General features: G+C 40.8%; 1 protein-coding gene across 3 annotated transcripts in view; it reads right to left on the bottom strand.

Moving 5' to 3' along the window:
- Positions 1-25,945, bottom strand: part of PDE7B (phosphodiesterase 7B) — a 360,318-nt gene that overhangs the window by 19,103 nt on the left and 315,270 nt on the right. For all 3 annotated transcript variants that reach the window (XM_005684794.3, XM_005684795.2, XM_005684793.3), the window contains 3 exons: positions 25,321-25,421; positions 23,542-23,673; positions 636-727 (listed from right to left, as the gene is read on the bottom strand). In XM_005684794.3, the coding sequence (XP_005684851.1) occupies positions 636-727; positions 23,542-23,673; positions 25,321-25,421 (325 nt within the window). The remainder of the gene's footprint in view (positions 1-635; positions 728-23,541; positions 23,674-25,320; positions 25,422-25,945) is intronic.

Raw genomic sequence — 25,945 nt, 5'->3', positions numbered from 1 at the left:
AAATGAGGCCGTGGTCTTGGATTTAGTAGACCTCAGCCTAAACATCCAGTCTAATAAATAGTGGACCAGGAAACTAGTATTTCCACTTCTGTTTTAAATGCAAGAAACATAGGTAAATTCCTGGTGGAAAAGAAATGGCTGGGGCCCGTTCAGTCACTTAACAAAAGATGTTTAGAACAGAATTTCTGACTTCTCTTTTTACTAAGATTGGCAATGACAAAACACCCTTTATTGAACAAGGCTTCAGTCTCGCTTGGGAACTCCTGTGTTCCTTCTTGATAAATATTTATTATTTGGATCTACACTGGAGGACAATTTTGCTAACATAAAAGACAGGAGTTTGGCAAAGCACAGCACTGAGGCCAAAGAGTGTGAAAGCTGAGAACTGTTTATTATCTCTTTTCCTGACATCAGGTCCTACACTCTCCAGGTCCTTTCAGAGCTCACAGAGGGACTCTGGTTTCTGGGTTGCTGTAACTGATACCACATCTCCTCCGAGAGGCGACTAAGGGAGTGTGGGCCGGAAGCACTGCTGGCTGGCTCCCTGCCATTCACCCCGGGGGTCTCAAGCCTGAGAGCACACGGCTTATCTCTAATGTGTGGACATCGGTATGTTTCATCTCTAGGTCACTTACGTCATTTCCTTTGGCAAGTGAGCCAGAAGCCTTGATTCTCGAAGCATGCCGATTGTAGATCGCCAGTGGTGATTCTCCAGCACAGACATATTCTAGAAAGAAAGAAAATTAAAACTATAAACGGGGGAGAAGCCAGATACTGATCTCTCTTGCTGAACACAGCTTTGTGGAGGCCAATATTTTCCCTCCGGCCAGTTCATACCTGAGGACACAGAGGCAGAGCAGAAATGAAACACAAAACAACTGCAGGTCTATTCTCAAGGCTATAATAATCATGGGGGGAGTGGCAAGACCCTGCTGCCCCTCCAGTGGAGGGCTGAATGAGGGTCGATTTCTAGCAGCCGCAGTCCTGCCTCTGCCCCTATTTTTGAAAACTCCTTCAGGTAATACTCATTGTAGAAGAAAGAAAGAGAGGCAGTAAAAATAGGTAGTAATGGATACCCTAGGGCTATGTGCATAATATAATCCAATATCATACTACTCAACCAAACAGAGGCTGGCCTCACAGCCGCTGCTGTGATCTGTGCCCTGCCCATTATCAAAACTGAGAAGAACCCGCTGGGCAGCTGGTGACATATGCAGACTCCTAAATCCCAGTCAATAGATTTGTGATGATTAATTATTGTGGATACTAAAGTCTAAGAACCACTGTCAATAATCTTTGTGACCAGTATAATGGCACTTAGCCCATTAAGTCTGGGTTTGAATCTACAGGTTGTTTTCTTCTTCAACTATCTTCATATTTCTTTCTTTGTGAGAACCTCTATTATGTTCAGTCTCTCTGTTGACCTTAAATATGCTGCTTGTCTGAACATTTGCTAACTATTTAAATAATGACTATTCATAACAACCTATTGTGTTCTATTCTAAATTAGCAAACAGTATGGCCTTACCACTGATTTCATTCACAGAGAATAAAACTCTTCTAGTCTCCAGAAAATCTTTTTCCTTTATTTTCTTATTTGTTTATTTATTCATCACTTCTTGGCCTTTTGACTAAGATTAAGAGTCTATTCATTCTTCACTTTCTTCCAAGTTTACATTTTTAAACATAAAAATATATAGGAAGATAACATTTATTAAAAGTGAAGTTAAGTTGCCAACATACAGAAAGAAACAACCTAAATGTTCATCAACAGATAAATGGATTAAGAAGACGTGGTATAATGGAATATTACTCAGCCATAAAAAAGAATGATGCTGTACCATTTGCAAGAAGATGGGTGGATTTGGAAGGCATTAAATGGCAACCCACTCCAGTACTCTTGCCTAGAGAATCCTATGGACATAGGAGCCTGGCAGGCTACAGTCCATGGTGTCACTAAAGTTGGACACGAATTAGTGACTAAACTATCCTAAGTGAAGGACTTCTGTGGTGGCTCGGAAGTAAAAAATCTGCCCGCAATGCAGGAGACTTGGGATTTGATCCCTGGGTTTGGAAGAGCCCCTGGAAAAGGAAATGGTAACCCACTCCAATATTCTTGCCTGGACAGAGAAGTCTGATGGACTATAGTCCATGGGGTCACAAGAGTTGGTCATGTTTTAGCAACAAAACCACCACCATCACCACCACCATCCTAAGTCCAATGAGACAAAGACAGATACTGTAAAATATCACTTATACGTGAAATCTAAAAAAACCCCAACAAACTAATGAATAAGAAAATAAACAGACTCATGGGGAATAACCTAATGGTTACCATCAACAGATGGTCAACACCAAAATCAGATTGATGATATTCTTTGCAGCCAAAAATGGAGAAGCTCTATACAGTCAGCAAAAACAAGACCAGGAGCTGACTGTGGCTCAGATCACGAATTCCTTATTGCCAAATTCAGACTTAAATTGAAGAAAGTAGGGAAAACCACTAGACCATTCAGGTATGACCTAAATCAAATCCCTTATGATTATACAGTGGAAGTGAGAAATAGATTTAAGGGACTAGATCTGATAGATAGAGTGCCTGATGAACTGCAGACAGAGGTTCGTGACATTGTACAGGAGGCAGGGATCAAGATCATCCCCAAGGAAAAGAAATGCAAAAAAGCAAAATGGCTGTCTGAGGAGGCCTTACAAATAGCTGTGAAAAGAAGAGAAGTGAAAAGCAAAGGAGAAAAGGAAAGATATACCCATTTGAATGCAGAATTCCAAAGAATAGTAAGGAGAGATAAAAAAAAGCCTTCCTCAGTGATGAGTGCTAAGAAATTGAGGAAAACAATAGAATGGGAAAGACTAAAGATCTCTTCAAGAAAATGAGAGATACCAAGGGAACATTTCATGCAAAGATGGGCTCCATAAACGACAGAAATGGTAGGGACTTAACAGAAGCAGAAGATATTAAGAAGAGGTGGCAAGAATACACAGAAGAACTGTACAAAAAAGATCTTCACAACCCAGATAATCACAATGGTGTGATCACTCACATTCACCTAGAGCCAGACATCCTGGAATGTGAAGTCAAATGGGTCTTGGGAAGCATCACTACAAACAAAGCTAGTGGAAGTGATGGAATTCCAGTGGAGCTATTTCAAATCCTAAAAGATGATGCTGTGAAAGTGCTCCACTCAATATGCCAGCAAATTTGGAAAAAGCAGTGGCCACAGGACTGGAAAAGGTCAGTTTTCATTCCAATCCCAAAGAAAGGCAATGCCAAAGAATGTTCAAACTACCACACAATTGCACTCATCTCACATGCTAGTAAAGTAATGCTCAAAATTCTTCAAGCCAGATTTCAGCAATATGTGAACCGAGAACTTCCAGATGTTCAAGCTGGTTTTAAAAAAGGCAGAGGAACCAGAGATGAAATCACCAACATCTGCTGGAAAAAACATCAAAACATGATGCCAACATCATCGAAAAAGCAAGAGAGTTCCAGAAAAACATCTATTTCTGCTTTATTGACTATACCAAAGCCTTTGACTGGGTTCAGTTCAGTTCAGTAGCTCAGCTGTGTCCGACTCTTTGCGACCCCATGAATTGCAGCACGCCAGGCCTCCCTGTCCATCACCATCTCCCGGAGTTCACTCAGACTCATGTCCATCAAGTCCGTGATGCCATCCAGCCATCTCATCCTCGGCCGTCCCCTTCTCCTCCTGCCCCCAATCCCTCACAGCATTAAAGTCTTTTCCAATGAGTCAACTCTTTGCATGAGGTGGGCAAAGTACTGGAGTTTCAGCTTCAGCATCATTCCCTCCAAAGAAATCCCAGGGTTGATCTCCTTCAGAATGGACTGGTTGGATCTCCTTGCAGTCCAAGGGGCTCTCAAGAGTCTTCTCCAACACCACAGTTCAAAAGCATCAATTCTTCGGCGCTCAGTAGATCACAATAAGTGGTGGAACCTTCTGAAAGAGATGGGAATACCAGACCACCTGACCTGCCTCTTGAGAAATGTGTATGCAGGTCAGGAAGCAACAGTTAGAACTGGACATGGAACAACAGACTGGTTCCAAATAGGAAAAGGAGTACGTCAAGGCTGTATATTGTCACCCTGCTTATTTAACTTATATGCAGAGTACATCATGAGAAATGCTGGACTGGAGGAAGCACAAGCTGGAATCAAGATTGCCAGGAGAAATATCAATCACCTCAGATATGCAGATGACACCACCCTTATGGCAGAAAGTGAAGAACTAAAAAGCCTCTTGATAAAAGTGAAAGAGGAGAGTGAAAAAGTTGGCTTAAAAGTTAACATTCAGAAAACATAACATTCAGAAAACTAAGATCATGGCATCTGGTCCTATCACTTCATGGCAAAAAGATGAGGAAACAGTGTCAGACTTTATTTTTTTGGGCTGCAAAATCACTGCAGCTGGTGACTGCAGCCATGAAATTAAAGGACACTTGTTCCTTGGAAAGAAAGTTATGACCAACCTAGATAGCATATTAGAAAGCAGAGACATTACTTTGCCAACAAAGGTCCATCTCGTCAAAGTTATGGTTTTTCCAGTGGTCATGTATGGATGTGAGAGTTGGATGATAAAGCTGAGCACCAAATAATTGATACTTTTGAACTGCGGTGTTGGAGAAGACTTGAGAGTCCCTTGGACTGCAAAGAGATCCAACCAATCCATCCTAAAGAAAATCAGCCCTGAATATTCATTGGAAGGACTGATGTTGAAGCTGAAACTCCAATACTTTGGGCACCTGATGCGAAGAGCTGACTCACTGGAAAAGACCCTGATGCTGGGAAAGATTGAAGGTGGGAGGAGAAGGGGCTGACAGAGGATGAGACATTTGGATAGCATCACTGACTCAATGGACATGAGTTTGAGTAAACTCCAGGAGTTGGTGATGGACAGAGAGGCCTGGCCTGCTGCAGTCCATGGGGTTGCAAAAAGTCGGACACGACTGAGTGTCTGAACTGAACTGAACTACCAGTGAGAAGAGGAAAGGGGAGGGGGCAACATAGGGGAAAGGGATTAAGAGGTAAAAACTATTATGTATAAACTGAAAGCGAAAGTGAAGTCGCTCAGTCGTGTCCGACTCTTTGTGACCCCATGGACTGCAGCCCACCAGGCTCCTCCCTCCATGGGATTCTCCAGGCAAGAGTACTGGAATGGGTTGCCAATTCCCTCTCCAGGGGATCTTCCCAATTCAGGGACTGCACCCAGGTCTCCCGCATTCCAGGCAGAAGCTTTAACCTCTGAGCCACCAGGGAAGCCCTAAGTTACAAAGATAGCTTGCACAACACAGGGAATAGGGCCAATATTTTATAATAACTATAGATGAAATATAACCTTAAATTATGAATCAGTATGTTATATACCTGTGATATACAATATTGCTCGTCAATTATACTTCATTTAAAAAAAGTGGGGGGGGAGTAAAGGGACTTCTGTGTTGGTCCAGTGGTTAAGACTTTGCCTTCCAAAGTGGGGGGTGGAGATTCCATCTCTGGTTGGGGAGCTAAGGCCCCACATGCCTTGTGACTAAAAAACCAAAACATAAAACAGAAGCATAATTGGAACACATTCAATAAAGATTTTAAAAATGAACCACATCAAAAAAAAAAATCTTAAAAAGTAGGGGGCAATTGTGTGACTCTGCTTACATGAGATACAAGTCATCAAATGCATGGGGACAGAAAGAATGGCAGTTCCAGGGGCCTGAGGGACTAGGGAATTATTATTTACTGGGAGCAGAGTTTCAGTTTTGCAACATGAAAAGAATTCTAGAGAGTGGTAGTGGTGATGACTGCACAATGCAAATGTCCTCGTACTACTGAAGTTGATGCTGAAAGTGACAGTGAGGTCACTCAGTGGTGTCCGACCCTGCAATCCCATGGACTGTAGCCTGCAAGGCTCCTCTGTCCATGGGATTTCTTGGGCAAGAACACTGGAGTGGGTTGCCATTTCCTTCTCCAGGGGATCTTCCTGATCCAGGGATCAAACCCAGGTCTCCCGCACTGCAGGCGGAGTCTTTACCCTCTGAGCCTCAGGGAAGCCCTGAACTTAATACTGCTGTACACTAAAAAATGGTCAAGAGGGTAAATTTTATATTATGTGTATGTTGCCACAATTAAAAAAAATGAGGGAAAGGAGCAAGGAAAATAGTAGTGGAGAGTAAAGGAGGCTGGTCAGAGACTGAAAAGCATTTCATCATTTCATACCCCCACCCTTCTTGCCACTATATCTGTATTATCCATGCAATGCTCAACTTTTTCAGTAAATGAGAAGAAAGAATCTCCCATGAGTGACACAATCCAGGGTCCATTAGGCAAAAACAAGTTCAAGAAAACTGCAACCATTCTTTGTTCTAAATCCAGACCATGATTTCTCTCCAGGACTTTGTAGACTGAATTGATGAGGTGAAGTCTTATTTTGACCCTTTGTATAGGTGGCTCTGTTGCTATTCATTTCTCTCCTTGCCAAGGAGTCATTATTCCTTACTCACCACTTGACCAGCTCCGAACCTGTGACAAGATTTTGTTACTTATCAACTGGTCTATTATCCCCTTTTGGGCATGAGCCAGACACAACAAAAGCCAATGTTTATGAGAAATATCATGCTAGACTAATTTGTTTTGATTGTAAAGATTTATGAGAGCAGAGAGTGATAGGTTAGTGTGATGTAAAAGATGTCCTATCCCTGACGTGACATTTAATTCATCACTTGTGAGCGCTCCCTTCAAGACTAATTCAAGAAGATGCGACATGAGTGCCCTCACGTGAGTTTTTCAAGAGGCCCAGAAAGCTGTAACGAGACTTAATGAAAAATGACGCCATATCCTTGTTGAGTGGAACAAAAGCATCTGGGGAATTGCCTCAGGCATTGTTATTTATGCCAGCCTGACTTAACATCTTCATTAATAATCTTCCTGAAGACAGAATAAAAAGATGCTTGGGAGCTCTATTGGTGAAACCATATTTGGAGATGAGCACCAGGAAAATGGCAGGAAATGCAAGGGGCTTGGAAGCTGGCTCAGAATAAAAGAAAATAGTGCACGCATTACAAACACAATCTTTCAGGGAGCTGTCATTATAAATAAAAGTATGTTCTGGCCAGAACTGTGTTGGAGGTGAGGGTCCTCTAGTGGATTCCAGAGAAGAAGACAAGAAGGGCTGTATAGGGAGGGGGGATTAACATTTTTGAACCACACCTACTGTGTGCCTGGCATTTTACATGATCTCACTGAATTCTCACATAACTGTCTACCGTTTTAATCATTAACCCACAGATAATAAAACCCAGTCTAGACAGCATATTAAAAAGCAGAGACATTACTTTGTCAACAAAGGTCCGTCTAGTCAAGGCTATGGTTTTTCCAGTGGTCATGTATGGATGTGAGAGCTGGATTATAAAGAAAGCTGAGTGCTGAAGAATTGATGCTTTTGAACTGTGGTGTTGGAGAAGACTCTTGAGAGTCCCTTGGACTGCAAGGAGATCCAACCAGTCCATCCTAAAGGAGATCAGTCCTGGTTGTTCATTGGAAGGACTGATGTTGAAGCTGAAACTCCAATACTTTGGCCATCTGATGCAAAGAGCTGACTCATTTGAAAAGACCCTGATGCTGGGAAAGATTGAGGGCAGGAGGAGAAGGGGATGACGGAGGATGAAATGGTTGGATGGCATCACTGACTCAATGGACATGGGTTTGGATGGACTCCAGGAGTTGGTGATGGACAGGGAGGACTGGCGTCCTACGGTTCATGGGGTCACAAAGAGTTGGACACGACTGAGCGACTGAACTGAACTGAACTGAATAAAGGTTTCTCTGAGAGCTTACACAATTAGTCAGTAGCTGAGAAAGACCTTAAACCCAGCTGTGCCAGGCTTCAAGACCTAAACTGCATACCCCCACTTGCTGCCTTGCCAGAGTTACCTCTGCTTGGCTACATCCAAGTATTCAGAGGCTTGACATTTATAAACTGAGGAGTGCCTGCTGTTATACTTAATTTTCCCCCCAGTCATCTACAGTTGCTGTTTTCAAAGAGTATGGTTGGGGACTTCCCTGGCAGTCCAGGGGCTGAGACTCTGTGCTTCCAATGGTTAGGGAATTAAGATCTCACATGCCATGTGGCATGGTCCTCTCCTGAAAAATGATCTTTTTGATCTATGGGTGATTGTTTTACTTAGATGTTAGTTTGTAAATCCACACTAGAATTCTTGCAACATACCCCCAAATTGGTGTCATTTCAAAAAATCGTATAGATTGAATATGCTATAAGTTGAGTAGATTTAGATAGTCCTGGGGGAGAATTAATCATTCAGCCACTCTCAGCCCTCACATCTGAACAGTCTCTGAGTCCTGTTGATTCTTCCATCATGGTGCCACTTATATCCATCCCTTGCTTTTACCAAAGTGACCCTATTTTAGTGCTTTATTTTCCTTAATTCTCCTTTCTTCTATCCACCCTCCCCTCAACTTCCACAATGTGAGTTATTTGACAAAAGTTTCTACCATCTCCTTAATCATTGGTTGAAATATAGACTAATGTTTTTTGAGCAGCTACTCATATGCCAGGTGCTATGGTGGGCACTGGGGGTCCAAGAATGAATAAGACAATACTGCTGCTTTCAAAGAGCTCACCTAACTTCTCTCCTGCTCGCTCTAGCAGGAGAGAGCTGGCACAGTGCGACTGTGCCTTCTCCCATGCCCTGCTCCAAACCCTACAATGGTTTCCTATTGGATAAGTTAGGCTTAACTCCTTAGCTTGGCATTCAATGCTTTCTAAAAATTGTCCCAACTATCATTTTGTTTCTATATGTTTGAGATAATTGAATACCATTACCTCTCCTTTCCTACAGAGGTCTTATCGTTCAAATAAATTATACCATAGTAATAAAATGATAACTTATTATTGACAAAATTATTAAATTATTAATATATGAAAATGTCCTTTCCTCTTGCCACTTTCATCCCTTTGAAGGTGGTTTGTTTTCCTCAAACTCCTTTTCCTCTGTGTTTCCTGATCAAACTAAAACCTGTCTTCCAAAGTTCAACTCAAATACTCGATCCACAAAGCCACCTGGAATCATCCAGCTAGAGAAGAACCTGGCTCTCTTCTGAGTCTTATAGCTCTCTCTCAGCATTCCTCAAGTCCAGAGGCCAGCTAGACTAAGTCCCACTGATGTGTGTGACAGCTGTGTATGTACTTCTTGTTCTTACTAGATTACAAACTACATGTCAGCAGGAAGCCTGTCTCATTCTTGCCATATCCACTCAACTCTATGCCTTGCACCAAGAAAGTACTTTCTATTAATTTGCTAAATAAATAGCTGAACAAATTACTTGATTTCATTGCACAAGTATACTGAAAACTCATTATGTTCCTAGCACTGTAATATGTGCTTAGAATATACCAGTGAAGAGAAGAGACAAAGAACTAGAGGTAGCAGGGATGGGGAGAGATAGATAATAAACAATAAACATAAGAAATGCTTGGGAAAAAGTGTAGCATCCAGAAGATAGCAGATGTATGGAAAGAGGGAAAAGTAGAGCAGAAGAGTGGGAATTTGAGTCTTGGGGGTGGGGTAGGGAAGGGAAAGTGGTGAGAGATGAGATTAGAGCAAAGACTTGAAGGCAGGAGAGAGCTAGCCATGCTGAAGAAGAAACTGTTCTGGAGAAAACAATTAAAGGAAAGGCCCCAAAGAGGGAGCACACAGCCGCGAAGGCCATGTGCCGTGAGGAAGGGGACATGTCAGGCCTAGGAGTTAGAGAGGTAATGAGAGACCAGATCACATGCGGCCTTGTGGCCATTATAACGATTCTGATTTTCACTCTGAGAGAAACATGGATCCAGGGCAGCAGTTTGGGAGGAATGAAATTATATGACTTTAAATAAGATCACTTTGGTTGCTATGTTGAGAATAGAGTCTGGGAGGGGATAAGAATAGAAAGAGGTGTGTGTGGGAGGGAGAGAGCAGTTATCCAGGCAAAAGTTGATAGAGACTTGAACAAGGAAGGTGGAAGTGGGGAGAGTGGTTGATTTCTGTACCTGCTAGGAGGACTCAGTGTTTCTGGCCTGAACAACTGGAAGGATGGTGTTGCCGTTACCTGAGATGGGAAAGCTGCAAGTGGAGAAGGTTAAGAGGAGTCTCATGGCTGTCTAGAATAAAGACAACATTTTCCAACTTCCTTACAATTAGGCGGGATCATTTGGCTAAATTCTGACCCATTAAGTGTAAACAGAAATACTGTATGGAATATTCAAGTAAGTTGTTTTAAAGGGAACAGTTTCAACTGGGAGAGGCTTCTTTTGCTTTATCCCTTTCTTTTTTCTCACTGTTTGGAATGTGGCAAGAATGGCTAGAGCTCCAGCAGCTATCTTGGGCAATGAGGACAAATGTCACACCCTAGTGATAGAAGACTAAAGACTAAAAGGATGTTGGGTCCCTCATTCTTAACTTTGTGATGCCACCATGACTGCCCTGGACTGTCAACCTCCAAACCTCTTTTATGAAGGATAGAAATAAACATCTACCCTTGTTCAATAAGTCACTAACATACCTCATTATTTAAAATTACTTTATTATCACCCACATCATCCCCAAACAGTTGATAGAATAATGTTGGGTATTTGCATAAGAATTTTAATAAAGGACTTTATAATTCTAAAAAGGAGTGAGCAAAATGACCTCAGTAAAGTCAGAAATGCATGTGTGTATGCACATGTCCACACACACAGACACACACCCAAACACATACACACACACACACACAGACTTCTTATTTCTGAGATCAATTGTTGCCATCTACTAGGAAAGACTTCCCTGGTTCTCCAAACAGAACTGACAGGTCCCTCTTCTAGCTCCTCATTCCCAACCCAAGCTTCTATTGGAATATCCAAAACACCTTATAACAACTTTGCTCATGGGCCTTGCTCCTGTGTGTCTATGTGCTAAGTTGCTTTATCATGTCCGAGTCTTTGCAACTCTATGGACTGTAGCCCACCAGGCTACTCTGTCCATGGGATTCTCCAGGCAAGAATACTGGAATGGGTTGCTGTGCCCTCCTCCAGGGGATCTTCCCCACCCAGGGATTGAATCTGCTGCTCCTGTGGCTCCTGTATTGCAGGTTGATCCTTTACCCCTGAACCACTGGGGAAGCCCAGTCTTGCTTCTACATGAGTAATTTTCACATGTTCTTGTTCGTTTACACTTAAAATTTGAGTTTTGAAAAATATACTCTCCCTATATTTTTTAAAATTGATATTTAAAATCACAAATTTCTATGGTGACAAAATATGTAATGTCCTGCCTATTTGTGGATATTGATATTTTAATATGAAACCATTATATCATTCTTTTATGTATTAAATATATCAGTCAGTTATATCCAATTCTTTGCAACCTCATGGGCTATAGCTTGCCAGATTCCTCTGTCCATGGGATTTCCCAGGCAACAATACTGGAGTGGGTTGCCATTTCCTTCTCTAGGGGATCTTCCTGACCCAGGGATCAAACCACGGTCTCCTGCATTGCAGGCAGATTCTTTATCATCTGAGCCACCAGGGAAGTCCCAAATGTATGCAAGGGAATCTAAATACCAATGGCATTTAGTGCCCATTTATCACCTATTTAAGAAAACACATGAATAATTTATTATTTAAGTAAAAAATAAGAAATTAATTCTTTTCCCTCTAGAACTTAATTATTATACTATTTCCCCATAAAATTTTATTTTGATGTAATATATTTTCCCATGTGATATTCTTCAATTATCACCCTATCATATATCTCTGCAACAAAAATAAGTTTATAAACTGAAGTTTTAATTTAACAAATTTTCTAAGTAGTAAATGTTTTTCCAGCTGGAGTTTACAATGCAATTATTATAGTAACTAACTGATCAAAATACACATATCTCAAATGTGGAAAAATTATGCTTGAGAATAAAAAATTTTGACAATGCCTCTATTCATGAGATAGCTGGGAACATTATAGTCCCTCAGTTATGGGAGATTTCCTTTAATATTTTTGGTTGTTTCTTTGGTATTTTTTCAAACGAGGGCAATATACTAATCAGCACAACTGGAGCAAGATGCAATATGCAGAATGGATAAGAGAAATGTCTTTGTTTTGAACAGTGGAAACAGGGTTAATTATGAAAGAGGAGTGGAAAGCAGAGCTGGCTGGACTGTCCTGTGACCATATTGCAGGCAGGCCAGTTTAAGGAGCTGAAAATGAGTTCTGTGAGCACTATTCATGCCTGTGCACCGTTTGGAAAGTCTTCGTGTGTCCCCAGGGGCACACAAGCCTGGTTTGAAGCTGCTGCCATACATGATCGCCATTGAGAATGAGGAGCGTATCTTATTCATCTTTGTGCCCCAGTATGTGGCACAGTGCCATTTAAATAAGTAAATATTTGTTGAATGGATACGGAGTAATTAACTTCCAAAACCCCAAAGTTCCCTAGCTGCAAAAGTTTAAGTAACTGTGAAAGTGACAGAGTCCTGTTAGTTTTTTGGTCTGATAAAAGCCAGACTTGGAATTTTCTGTTGTGAAATCCTTAGACTTTGGTAAAAGCCAAAGAGATTTAAAAGTTACTATAGCAATGGCTCTCCCGCTGTTTACTCACAGATGACCAGGATCGGGCAAGTGACTCCAGGAAGAACATAGAGTGGGCGAGTGGGTGCTCAGTTGCTTTAGTTGTGTCTGGCTCTGTGTGACCCTATGGATTGCAGCCTGCCAGGCTCCTCTGTCCATGAGATCCTCCAGGCAAGGATGCTGGAGTGGGTTGCCATGCCCTCCTCCAGGAGATCTTCCCAACCTGGGGATCAATCCCGCTTCTATCTGCACTATCTATTCTTTACCACTAGCACCACCTAGGAAGCATCTATAAGAGGGAGCATTTGTCAATTGCAAGATAAACAAATATGAATGTATCATCATAAAGAATTTTTCATAATGCTTCTCAGTCTTCATAGTACACTTGATGTAGGGAAGTAAGAATGCAGGAGGTAATCCCACAGGAGGTAATCCCACAGTAGTAACAAGTAGTAACAAGTGACTACTAAACAGACAGTATGGGTAGATGCCTTCTGGTCTGTGTGCTGCCGACTCTGTCAGATTTTCACTCTGGGTCCCTGTGTGTACTCACTACTGGCAGTATTCCTGATTTCTCAAGGCTACTCAGGTTCTGCCTTTCTTGCTGCATGGGTCCAGTCTGTGTAACCATCCGCTTACTCTTTCAGCAAACCTCCCACCACCCAACAAATATTCACTGAGCATGAGGACTGTGCCAAGTGCTGAGCATACAGCAGTGGAAAAGGTAGGTGCCGAGAAACTTTCAGACTGCGGAGGATATGGACATTGAATCAGGAAATGGCTATTTCCAGGGATAAACATCATGACAGAGGAAGTAAGAGAGGACTGTGAAATCATATAGGAGGAGGTATGGAAGATGGATGTTTAAAGAAAGAGACAGCTTTCAGGAGGAAGATGTGTCCAAGTTGAGATCAAAAAGGTGAGTGAGTTAGAGAGGAATCGGGGAATGCAGGCAATAGAGAGGGAGCATTTTATTAAAACAGGCAGGAGGAACATGTGTATGAAGACCCGGAGCAAGGGCGACACTTTAGATCTTCCTTCCCCGTTTAATTTTTTTATTAAAAAAATTTTTTTTTTGACCATGCAGCATGTGAACTGAGCCCAACCAGGGACTGAATCCACTCCTGCTGGGGCCTGGAGTCTTACCCACTGGAGTGCCCAGGAAATCCTTCTATTTTTTAATCATTAGAAATGATCACACTCTAACATACCATGTATTTCACTTATTTTTCTGATTCCCCTAATAGAAAGCAGGCATGTTTATGTGTTCTGTTCATCTTCTGTATTGCCACTGCCTGGCACACATGTTGGCTCTGAGATTCTGAGAGTAGTTCAGACTGGATGATGCATAGAGTCTGGGAGAGGCATGGTGGGAAGTGGGGCTGGAAAGTGTGGTGAGGGTCAGATCGTAATGAGGCTTGTAAACTGGGTTAAGACGTTTGGACTTAATCCTGAGGGCAGTGGGATTTTAAGCAGGCGTCTAAGTGTCACAGTTGAGTTTCAGGAACTCATTCTGGCTGCACAGTGGAGGAAGGGTTGGAGCCAGGCAAGGCTGAGTGTAGACGAGAGGATGAAAGATTTTGGTGCCTTGCACTTGGGGAGGATCAGGGGTGAGCAGGCTGGGAGGTACTGGTGTTTCATAGGGAGGTATCTTTGTCTTTCTTAACAAACGGGGGTGGTTCTGCTCTTATAGGCTCACTGAGTTTCACAGCAGCTCAAAGACCAGTATCAGCAAAAGATGGATTGAAAAAAGAAGAAAATCATTAGAAATGCTCATGGAGACTTGAACATAGGATGAGATGACACCACTTTAATACCCATTGAAATCCCAGCCCCATTTTGGGATCCCACAGTATGTACATCATCTGTCTACCTCCAGAAGCATCAGCTCAACAATTTCACATCATCCCAGTGACAATGTGTTCTGGTATCACAAACTCTTCATACTTGTAGTCTTAAGAATAATTTTCATCGTAAAGTTGAAAGAGTGAACATCTACCTTTGTGGCAACAAAACCTATCAGAATTTATTTTGAACAAAATAAAACCCTTCAAACTCCAACTACAAAACCTTTATTTCCCCTTTTATCTGAATAATCAAGTATTATCCACCCTAAGAACAAAACAAGCCCTTTGTTCCGGAATAACAACACATCTGGCATTTAATAAACCAACACAGGTTTTCAAATTAAATCAAGAGTCTATTTGTCAAAGAGAATCTGGCAGAGCAGATTTGCTATCATACAAAGCGGCTTTAAACTGCTGTTGTTTTTTTCTCCTATTTACTGGACACTTTCTTTGATTAAAATACTTAGACTGATGTTGATAAACTGAGTCTGGTGTACAACAAGACTCAGACTTAATTATACCTTTTCAACCAGTGGAGGCAGGAAGAAAAACAACAACAGGAACATAGTCTGTGTTTTCATTTTTAATTGCTCACGAAACTGGGAAGCAAGACTCAAGAAGATAATGAAGTCACTGAGTTCCTCCCTAACAAGCCCAGTGGTCTCCTTGGTGATGCTGCCAGAGCCCCAGCTCAGGAGGTCTCAGGGGAACAGAAACTCCTTGAGTCCTGAATAAGACCTTGGGCCTTGAAGAAACTATAGCTCTGCCATGTTTACTGCCTGTTGGAAGAGGTCTTTCTCTTGTTTGATCTGCTTCTGCCAAAGATACTGCTCTGAGGGCAAGGAGCCTGGGTGGACACTGAACTGCTGTCCATGCGGCAGGCCTGGGTTCATTCAGATCAGGGCCATGGAGGTGCCCACAACAGCTACCTCATGATGAACAGCAGAAAGTTAAGGAAACAGAAAATCAAATTTGAACCTGCTTTTTACAATTTTCACTCTACTTGCCCCAAACACCTTTCATGCTGCAAAAATTATGAGGTTACATATAATCCTTGCAGTTGCTTGTTAGAGTAGTGGTCATAGGACCATGTGGGAGGAACATGTCTCCTGGCCCTGTCAACTTCGTATTTACAGTTCAGTTGTTAAGAATTAAAAGTGGTTAAAAATGCTGGCTTCTTCTAAGTGCTTATGATAAATGACTAAGAAAGATGATTATAAACCTCTGCAAGACAAGTAGGGAATGCAATAAATATAATGCTTCATGGAACAATTATTTTACTCATTGGGTTGCTCTGTCAATAGTTAATATGAAGTTGGACTCTATCAAAAGCAATTAAAATTTTTATATGTTTTATTACAAGATGCTGAATATAGTTCCCTGTGCTATACAATACATCCTCACTGCTTATTTATTTTATGCATAGTGGTTTGTATCAGATGACCCCAAACTCCTAATTTATCGTTGCCTTCCCCTTTGGTAACCATAAGTTCGTTTTCTATGTCTGTGAGTCTGTTTCTGCTTTGTAAATAAGTTCATTGGTATCATATTCTAGATTTTGAATTGAACTGAAACCAATCCCTTTTATAATTGTAACAAGCAATATCATATCTGATTTAATGTTTATTTTGAAAAACTGCTGAACCTACATGTTGGAAGATTGGAAGGTGGAGGGACAAAGAAAATAATTCTCAACTGTATCTCTCACATGCTCTTAGGCACCCTCTTAGTTCACCACAGGCACCTGGACTGCTTCCAGTCTGATGAGAGAGGTGCCAGGTGAAAACACCTTTATGGTCTTCATGTTGAACTTGGGTTGGCAGTTCAGCCAGTGAGTCTGACCCAGACAGAGGACAATGGGAGAGAGTCCTCTGGCCTGGCCTTCACTCCAGCTGCCCTGACTCTCTTTATCTCAGGGCAGAAGCACAGGCTGGGCCTTATGCAATGATCTTCTTATTTATTAGAACTAAAAGAGTACAGCCAACAAAAGGAGGGAGAGGAAGCCCTCTTCCATTTTATCTCATTTATAGTAATTCTGGATTGTACACAGTCACGCACAGGGCGTTCTCAAAGCCACATAATTCCTGGCATAACTTCTTGGTTATTCTTGTTGACTAAATGTGTCTGCATGTACAGTTTTTGTATATATGCATATATACTGGGCTTCTCAGGTGGCACTAGTGGTAAAGAACCTGCCTGCCAACGCAGGAGATGTAAGAAAACTTGGGTTTGATCCCTGGGTTGGGAAGATGCCCTGGAGGAGGGTATGGCACCCACTCCAGTATTCTTGCCTGGAGAATCCCATGGACAAAGGACCCTGGCGGGCTACAGTCTGTTGGGTTTCAAAGAGTCAGACACTCACACATGATATTATTGCATGCATGCACCCATTATATAATATATATATGTGTATATGTGTGTATATATATATATATAGTATGTGTGTGTATATATATATTTTTTTTTCACTCATTATCACAGTTCTTATTATTTTCTGAATCTATAACTCATTTTAAAACATGAATATAAGTTATGGATCCCCTTTCTAGAAACATGTATATAGGAGGTACATCATCTGAAAATCTGCTTATAGTTTCCCGAAATCTCATTTATGTGTCAACCAACAGGCCATGGTAGGCTAAAAGGCTTTATTTCCAAAGATTTTTAAATATCGTGTGTTTCTAATGGTCTTTTTGAGTTGATATTTTACATAACATGATTTTTTTTTTTCTTGAAATTGAAAACCGGAAGAGTGATGCCAGTTCCTCATTGACAACTTCATGCAGACGGAAGACTTTCTGACCCAGGTCATGTTCCATACAACTAATCTACAGTGTCTATCAAAGACAGAATATACATTACATAATATGCCCAAGTCATTGAGCTGAGGGTAAGGGCCATTCATGACAGGACTGTGCTCAACTCAAGGGCCTGGAAACAGTCCATTTGCAGTTCCTCTGGATTGCAGGTTGACATCCCCAAAGTACACTGGCTTGTGCTGCCTTTAGGCTATACTCTCTGCCCTGCTACTCAAAATGTTACTTACACTTCAAGACAATATTTATATCACTCTTTTTCCATGAAGGGTTTTTTTTTTTTAATTTTCAGAAACCATATACAGAGTCAATTTCTCTTTTGCCTCTGTCTTTCCACCACGTTTGTTTGTAGCTAGCTGCTATAGAGTACTTAGCAAAGGCTCTCCCACTTTAAGCTACTTGTCTCCTGCTGGAGGCCCTGGAGGAGAGTTCTTAGCTTCCTGCACATTGTCGGTGATTCACATGAATTTTAGAGGTGGTATGTATAGTGCTTAGGCACTTTGGCTCTGGAGATAGAAGTCTTGAGTCCTAATTCCAGCCCTGCCATTAATTAGCTGCTTATTATAAGGAAGTGTTGCTCAGTCGTGTCCAACTCTTTGCAACCCTATGAACTGAAGCCCTGCCAGGCTCCTCTATCCATGGGATTCTCTGTGAAAGAATACTGGAGTGGGTAGCCACTCCCTTCGCCAGGGGATCTTCCCTACCCATGGATTGAACCTGGGTCTCCTGCTTTGTAGGCAAATTCTTTACCATCTGAGCTACCATGGGAGCTCACTTAAATTTAACAGAAATTTTCTTTTTTCTGAAAAATAGGTATGACAATAGTACCTACCTAACTGGGCTACTGTGAAGATTAAATAATATAATAGATAAAATCATTTAGCCAGTGTTTGAATCACAGTCTGACTCTTGCAGGTCTTCCCTGGTGGCTCAAAGGGTAAAGCGGCTGACTGCAATGCTAGAGACCTGGATTTGATCCTTGGGTCAGAAAGATCCCCTGGAGAAGGAAATGGCAACCCACTCCAGTATTCTTGCCTGAAGAATCCCATGGACAGAGGAGCCTGGTAGGTATAGTCCAATGGGTCACAAAGAGTCAGACACGACTGAGGGACTTCACTTTCTGAGTCATAGTAAGTGTTGAATAAAGCTTAGTTATACAATTCATTGAACTGAATTAAAAAAAATCTTTTGGGCTGCGCTGCACAGCATGTGGGATCTTAGTTCCCTGACCATTCCCTGCTTTGGCAGGATGGAGTCTTAACTACTGTACTACCAAAGAAGTCCCTGAACTGAGTTTTAAAAAGAGTTTTCTTTCTCTTTTAGGAGTTTCTTCATATAGTCAATAAGAAATGGTGTTTGATAAGCAATGGTATATAGCCAAATGTAAAAGCCATCATATTTTTTTGGATATAATTAAGATCTCATATTATTTTCAGATCCTTTTAATAATTTTACTTTTAATATATAAAGTCCCAATTTGGCTGATAAAAGATTTATACTTTTATACTAGACAGCTCTAGGATATTGGAAGTATCTTTATGACATTAAGTGATACTGTTTTGTTTTCAACACTATTCCTAAATTAAAGACATGGATCTCTGGCCTTCCAGAGAGTCCAAGACTGTTTGAGCAGGGGACTGATGAAGTTAATATCTTGAATGTGGTTTTTAGTCTTCTATGCCAATTTCTGTCTAGTCATTAGCCAAAAGATCCATCTCTTTACTATTGAGGATCAGGCCAGACAATTGAGATGCATAAATTCACTGCTAGAAAAAAAAAATCTCATTTTATTGTTGTAACATCTTTGTATACAAAGAACAGCATGAGTATTTATTCTTCAGAGGCTTTTAAAAAACTTTTTTCTATGTAAGTATACAGAGGTATATATGTATATCTTCGGCTAACTCCTCTAATGTTTTCCAAACTGGGATTAAGTTTTCTTGGATTTTGCACATTTTGAGCACCTCAGTTTGCACCAATGTTCAAGGGCAGGGATTATATTTTATTTATCTTTGTACTCCTCAGTTCAGTTCAGTTCAGTTGCTCAGTCGTGTCCGACTCTTTGCGACCCCATGAGTTGCAGCACGCCAGGCCTCCCTGTCCATCACCAACTCCCGGAGTTCACTCAAACTCATGTCCATTGAGTCAGTGATGCCATCCAGCCATCTCATCCTCTGTTGTCCCCTTCTCCTCTTGCCCCCAATCCCTCCCAGCATCAGAGTCTTTTCCAATGAATCAACTCTTCGCATGAGGTGGCCAAAGTACTGGAGTTTCAGCTTTAGCATCATTCCTTCCAAAGAAATCTCAGGGCTGATCTCCTTTAGAATGGACTGGTTGGATCTCCTTGCAACCCAAGGGTCTCTCAAGAGTCCTCTCCAACACCACAGTTCAAAAGCATCAATTCTTTGGTGCTCAGCTTTCTTCACAGTCCAACTCTCACATCCATACATGACCACTGGAAAAACCATAGCCTTGACTAGATGGACCTTTGTTGGCAAAGTAATGTCTCTGCTTTTGAATATGCTATCTAGGTTGGTCATAACTTTTCTTCCAAGGAGTAAGCGTCTTTTAATTTCATGGCTGCAATCACCATCTGCAGTGATTTGGGAGCCCCCAAAAACATAAAGTCTGACACTGTTTCCACTGTTTCCCCATCTATTTCCCATGAAGTGATGGGACCAGATGCCATGATCTTTGTTTTCTGAATGTTGAGCTTTAAGCCAACTTTTACACTCTCCTCTTTCACTTTTATCAAGAGGCTTTTTAGTTCCTCTTCACTTTCTGCCATAAGGGTGGTGTCATCTGCATAGCTGAGGTTATTGATATTTCTCCCAGCAATCTTGATTCCAGCTTGTGCTTCTTCCAGCCCAGCGTTTCTCATCATGTACTCTGCATAGAAGTTAAATAAGCAGGGTGACAATATACAGCCTTGATGTACTCCTTTTCCTATTTGGAACCAGTCTGTTGTTCCATGTCCAGTTCTAACTGTTGCTTCCTGACCTGCATACAGGTTTCTCAAGAGTTAGGTCAGGTGGTCTAGATACTAATATATCATCTGATGCATGTAATAAATAGTTGCTAGTTCAAAATATATATGTATGCTCTGCTGAAAAGGCTGCAGAATTTGGTTATATTGGAATGTTTATACTTAACAAGGAGATGAACTATTATTAAAAGTTACACTTTAAAAGTTTGAGTAAGGAATCCATATTTTGAGACCATTTTAATATCTGAATAAGATAGATTGCAATATCTTTCTTTTGAGAATCATTTTTTGTTCATTAGCAGTGAGTAGTTAATTGATGAAATTCTACTTTTACTTTCTATTTTTTTTTTTTGCATGTTTAACATCTGGCATATTTCTTTGTGACTTTGTGTCGAAACATTCATTCACTACATGTTTTATATATACTATTATACATGTCAAAGCATGGTTTTATGACCCTCATTTTTATGTACAAATCAGGCAGTAGAGTAGATACTCTGTTAAACTCCATTGATGTGATTTATTTGATGTTGAGAAATTAAAATTAGGCAAGCGTTTACACTATATGAAATCTGTCTGAAATGCAGAAGACCTGGGTTTGATCCCTGGGCTGGGAAGATCCTATGGAGAAGGGACAAGTTACCCATTCCAGTATTCGCCTGGAGAATTCCATGGACTACAGTCCATGAAATTGGACTACATTCCATGACTACAGTCCATGGGGTTGCAAAGAGTTGGACATGACTGAGCGACTTTCACTTTACATTATACGGAAGTAGTTCAAGCAGCCAGTTCTGTTACTTTATATTTTTTGTTTAAAGATATTTGAAAAGTTAAATTAAAAACATGACAAGGACAGAAAATCTATTTGGGAGCTTTCATTTCAGCCATTCATTTTTTTCCCTGGTCATATGTTTATGCTTTTCCCAAGCAATACGTTTAGCTTCTGAGATAGTCTAGTAAGTTTAGTTCTAATTTTTATTTTCTTTGTTCAGTTTTTAGAACTGGACATGGAACAACAGACTGGTTCCAAATAGGAAAAAAAGTACATCAAGGCTGGATATTATCACCCTGCTTATTTAACTTATATGCAGAGTACATCATGACAAATGTTGGGCTGAAGGAAGCACAAGCTGGAATCAAGATTGCTGGGAGAATTATCAATAACCTCAGATATGCAGATGACACCACCCTTATGGCAGAAAGTGAAGAAGAACTAAGAGACTCTTGATGAAAGTGAAAGAGGAGAGTGAAAAAGTTGGCTTAAAGCTCAACATTCAGAAAACTAGGATTATGGCATCTGGTCCCATCACTTCATGGGAAATAGATGGGGAAACAGGGGAAACAGTGGAAACAGTGTCAGACTTTATTTTTCTGGGGTCCAAAATCACTGCAGATGGTGATTGCAGTCATGAAATTAAAAGACGCTTACTCCTTGGAAGGAAAGTTATGACCAACCTGCTGCTGCTAAGTCACTTCAGTTGTGTCTGACTTTGTGCAACCTCATAGATGGCAGCCCACCAGGCTCCCCCGTCCCTGGGATTCTCCAGGCAAGAACACTGCAGTGGGTCACCATTTCCTTCTCCAATGCATGAAAGTGAAAAGTGAAAGTGAAGTCGCTCAGTCGTGTCCGACCCTCAGTGACCCCATGGACAGCATATTAAAAAGCAGAGACATTACTTTGTCAACAGAAGTCCATCTAGTCAAGGCTATGGTTTTTCCAGTAGTCATGTATGGATGTGAGATTTGGACTATAAAGAAAGCTGAGTGCCAAAGAATTGATGGTTTTGAACTGTGGTGTTGAAGAAGACTCTTGAGAGTGCCTTGGACTGCAAGGAGATCCAACCAGTTCATCCTAAAGGAGATCAGTCCTACGTGTTCATTGGAAGGACTGATGCTAAAGTTGAAACTCCAATATTTTGGCCACCTGATGCAAAGAGCTGACTGACTCACTGGAAAATACCCTGATGCTGGGAAGTATTGAGGAGAGGAAGAGAATCAAGGGGACAATAGAGGATGAGATGGTTGGATGGCATCACCAACTCAATGGACATGGGTTTGGGTAGACTCTGGGAGTTGGTGATGGACAGGGAGGCCTGGCGTGCTGCAGTTCATGGGGTTGTAAAGAGTCGGACATGACTGAGTGAACTGAACATCATCAAGAGTTTTTCTAAATTCTGTCATCCTGTCCTCTCTTTATGGTCATTACTACCCTAGCTTCTGGTACTGGCTGACAGCCCAAGAGAGCCCAGTGCTGAAGTATGTACCAGGGGGATTCATAAACCTTGGTATTCCACTTCCTATATGGACCAAAAGCTAATCAGATGAATGGGAAAAGGCTTTGTTTCATGTTCCAGCTGTGCTTTATTGGAAATTAATGCATCCTCAAGCTCTACCATCTTATATAACACATCTGTTTTCTGGGAATCCTTCAGAAATTTTTCCTGCACTGATTTTTTTTTTTCTTTACTGAAAGAGATCTACTACAGTTGAGATCAATGACTTCCTTGTAAGCAATGATTTTGTTAATGACAACCAAAGGTCTTCTAAAAACTGTCATGAAAATTCTGGGAATAATTCATTTATGATTTAGGGTATTAATGTCTGAAGGAATATCAGAGATAAGAGTTCTTCAGGTCAAACTACTAGTGTTGCTGAAATATTTTATAGCAACAAAGTATGCTTATTGTCTTTGATATTATAGCTTTGTCTCAGAAGCCAAAAAAGTTCAGAATATTGTCAATATTTTATAATAACTATAAATGAAGTATAGTCTATAAAATTTTTGAACCACTATATTGTATACCTAAAACTAATATCATATTGTAAGTCAACCATACATCAACAAAAAAATTAAAATGTGATTAACAAATGGTCCTAGAGATGTAACATAAACCTGAATAAGAATTATACCTGGGAAGTATAATTTATAGAAGTTCTACAAGGACTGGCTTCAACTGGCCATTATATACTAGATGATTCCCATGGAGACAGATAGTCTCAGACCATGAGAAGGCAGACTCAGGAATCCTGTTTGACCTAGGACAATTTCAAACCTGCTTTGGAGCAAACTGAATTCCTTGAATATCCTTGCAAACTAATTTTATCTTCCCTGGGGGATATTCTGAACCTATTTCAAATCCATGCTGTTTGGCTGTGGTCATCACTAAGGCTGACCCTGAATGATGGCTATTTCCAAGAGTGAGATTCAGGCTCCAGTACTGGGCCTAAACCAGTTCACCATAATGTATCTTGTTGCCTTCCTTACCTGATATAGGTTGGCGAGGTGGTGGTTCGTTTTGATCAGAAATGGCTGGTTCACCCCTGGGTGGTCCACATCGTGGGCTGCTGCAGCCAGCAGTCCAAGCATGATATCCAGAGGCGTGAGGAAGCTGGCGAGCTGTTAAAAAATGGAGTTGGGAGATTGACTGGTGTATTTCCCAAAATAGGCTAGTCTTTGTTTTGGCTAAATCACCTGGAATGAATCATCATATTAGTATTGTTCGGGCCTGTCAGTCAGACCTTAACCTTCTGAAGCTGTCAGTAAGGTAACAGCCCCATGAAATTTCAGGAAAGAAGAAAGAACTGGGAGGAAAATAACTCAGCAACTCAAATTGTGTAGCTCTTCCCAGTGGCCTCCTCTTCCTGCTGCTACTCTTGTCGTGTTTTGCTGTTGTAAAAGCACTGACTGTTGGCAACACTGCTCTCTATGGTGGGTGGGGACAGGCAGAGTCTAGTCAGCCTTGCTCCCAGGAAAGCTGTAAGTGAAGGAAAAAGTTGAAGCCAAAGTGATGGGCACATTAAAAAAAATCACTTTTGTATATCATTCATCCAATATATCATTGCCACTTCTTTGAATATGAAATCAATAGTGGACTGAATTGCAAAATTTGCATATTTCTCCAATGTGTAATAGAGCAAGGCAATGTGTGAGAAGCTGTCAGGTTTTTTTTTTTGGGTTAGCTAAGGAAACAAGCAGGAAAATGGGAATCTAGCACTAACTTTAAATATACAACTGTGATATATTACAATTTTCAAATTACTTAAGGATTAAATTAAAAAACCTTTAAGTTCTTTGGGATATTTTATAAGGATGAAGCATACCCAGTTTTGTCTTGGGAATGACTGTATATTTAGTGGTTGATGTTAAAACTGATTGAACTAAACAGAGTCTTAGACTGAGGTATCATTTTCCAAAAACCCGAACAAAACTCATCCGATATGTTATACCAGCTAGGTTTTATATGGCTAAGAAATTTTTAGGTTTTGAGTAACAAGCATTATCATGTTTAAAATTTTTGATTAATACATTGCATCTGGGTATACTTCTAAGATGTCTTTGATGTACACAGGTTCTCTTGGGCTAGAATCAGGATGTCTAGTTGCCTCAGTAGGAAGTGGAACTTGGGTCTTGAATTTTAATTCTACTTGCTAATCAAAAAACATGAGCTGGGAGACTTTTCCTAGAAAACTTCAGTGCTGGTACTATGTATGGCATAGTATTAAGGCAAAAGCAGCTAACTTTTGTGATTGTTGAAAATATCTAAGATGCAGATTGTCATAGAGAGCGTTACTTTTGTCCTAATGCAGCCTTGAAAATATATAAATTATAGAAGGGAACCTCTGAAAATTTACTTTCTTTCATGACTATTATACTTTCTTTCATGATTTCAGAGCTGATGATGAAACCTTTTTAACATTTTTCTTTAAAAGGTTTTTTTTGATGTCAACCATTTTTTTAAAAAGTCTTTATTGAATTTATTACAATATTGCTTCTGTTTTATGTTTTGATTTTTTTTTTTGGCCTCGATGCATGTGGAAGCTTAGTTCCCCGACGAGGAATCAAACCTGAACTCTCTGCTTTGGAAGGCAAAATCCCAAACACTGGATAGCCAGAGAAGTCCATGAACCCTTCATATAAGCAATTTGTATTCATGCCATAAATGACTCATAACCCAGTTGCTCTGTTATGTCGGGCAACCTGGGGCCCCGCAGGCAGTTTACCTGGCGTTTTCAGGTGGCCGGGAGGACAGTGGTCTTGCCTTACCTTTGGCTCCTTTAGGTAGCAATGCATGGCCTGGGTGACATCGGCTGCATGAACAGCATTGTGATACGGGTTTTGGCTGTGGTAATCTTCTTGAACCATGACTAGGAGGTAAACAGATAACTCAATCAGCTAAAAACAAAACACAAAGGACACACGAGCTCAGACTTGTTGAAGGTCTCTTTTGCTTAAAAATAGCAGCGACTCCCAAATGCGCAACACGGGGATGCCTTAGAAATGAATGTAGTTTGCCAGCTTGGCAGTTCTACTGGGTTGTTAGAGGAGAAGAGGGAGAGGGAGGAGGGAAGAAAGGCTAGAAGGATTTGTGAGGCCCTTGGGATTCCTCACCACCTTCATAAATCACCTCTTTTTGGCATTCATGAAGGCTCCCATTCATAGGAAAAATAAATATGTGGGAAAAGGACAACTTTATTTCATATTATAGTTTAATTAAGTTTGCTGCCATTTATGAATAATATGCCATGAAAGAGGCTTCCTTTTGAAAAGCCCTGCTCTCATCCAAAGATAGCTTTATCACTTAAATAACAAATACAGACCAGAGCAAACCTTGGGATTCTTCAGGAGGAAATTCACTGATCCAACTGAGGAATCCTTAGATTTATTTCTA

This window comes from Capra hircus, chromosome 9 (genome assembly GCF_001704415.2).
Source record: "Capra hircus breed San Clemente chromosome 9, ASM170441v1, whole genome shotgun sequence".
NCBI classification, from domain to species: domain Eukaryota; kingdom Metazoa; phylum Chordata; class Mammalia; order Artiodactyla; family Bovidae; genus Capra; species Capra hircus.
Note: the sequence above shows the minus strand (reverse complement) of the source record. Positions and strands in the feature narration are given on the sequence as shown.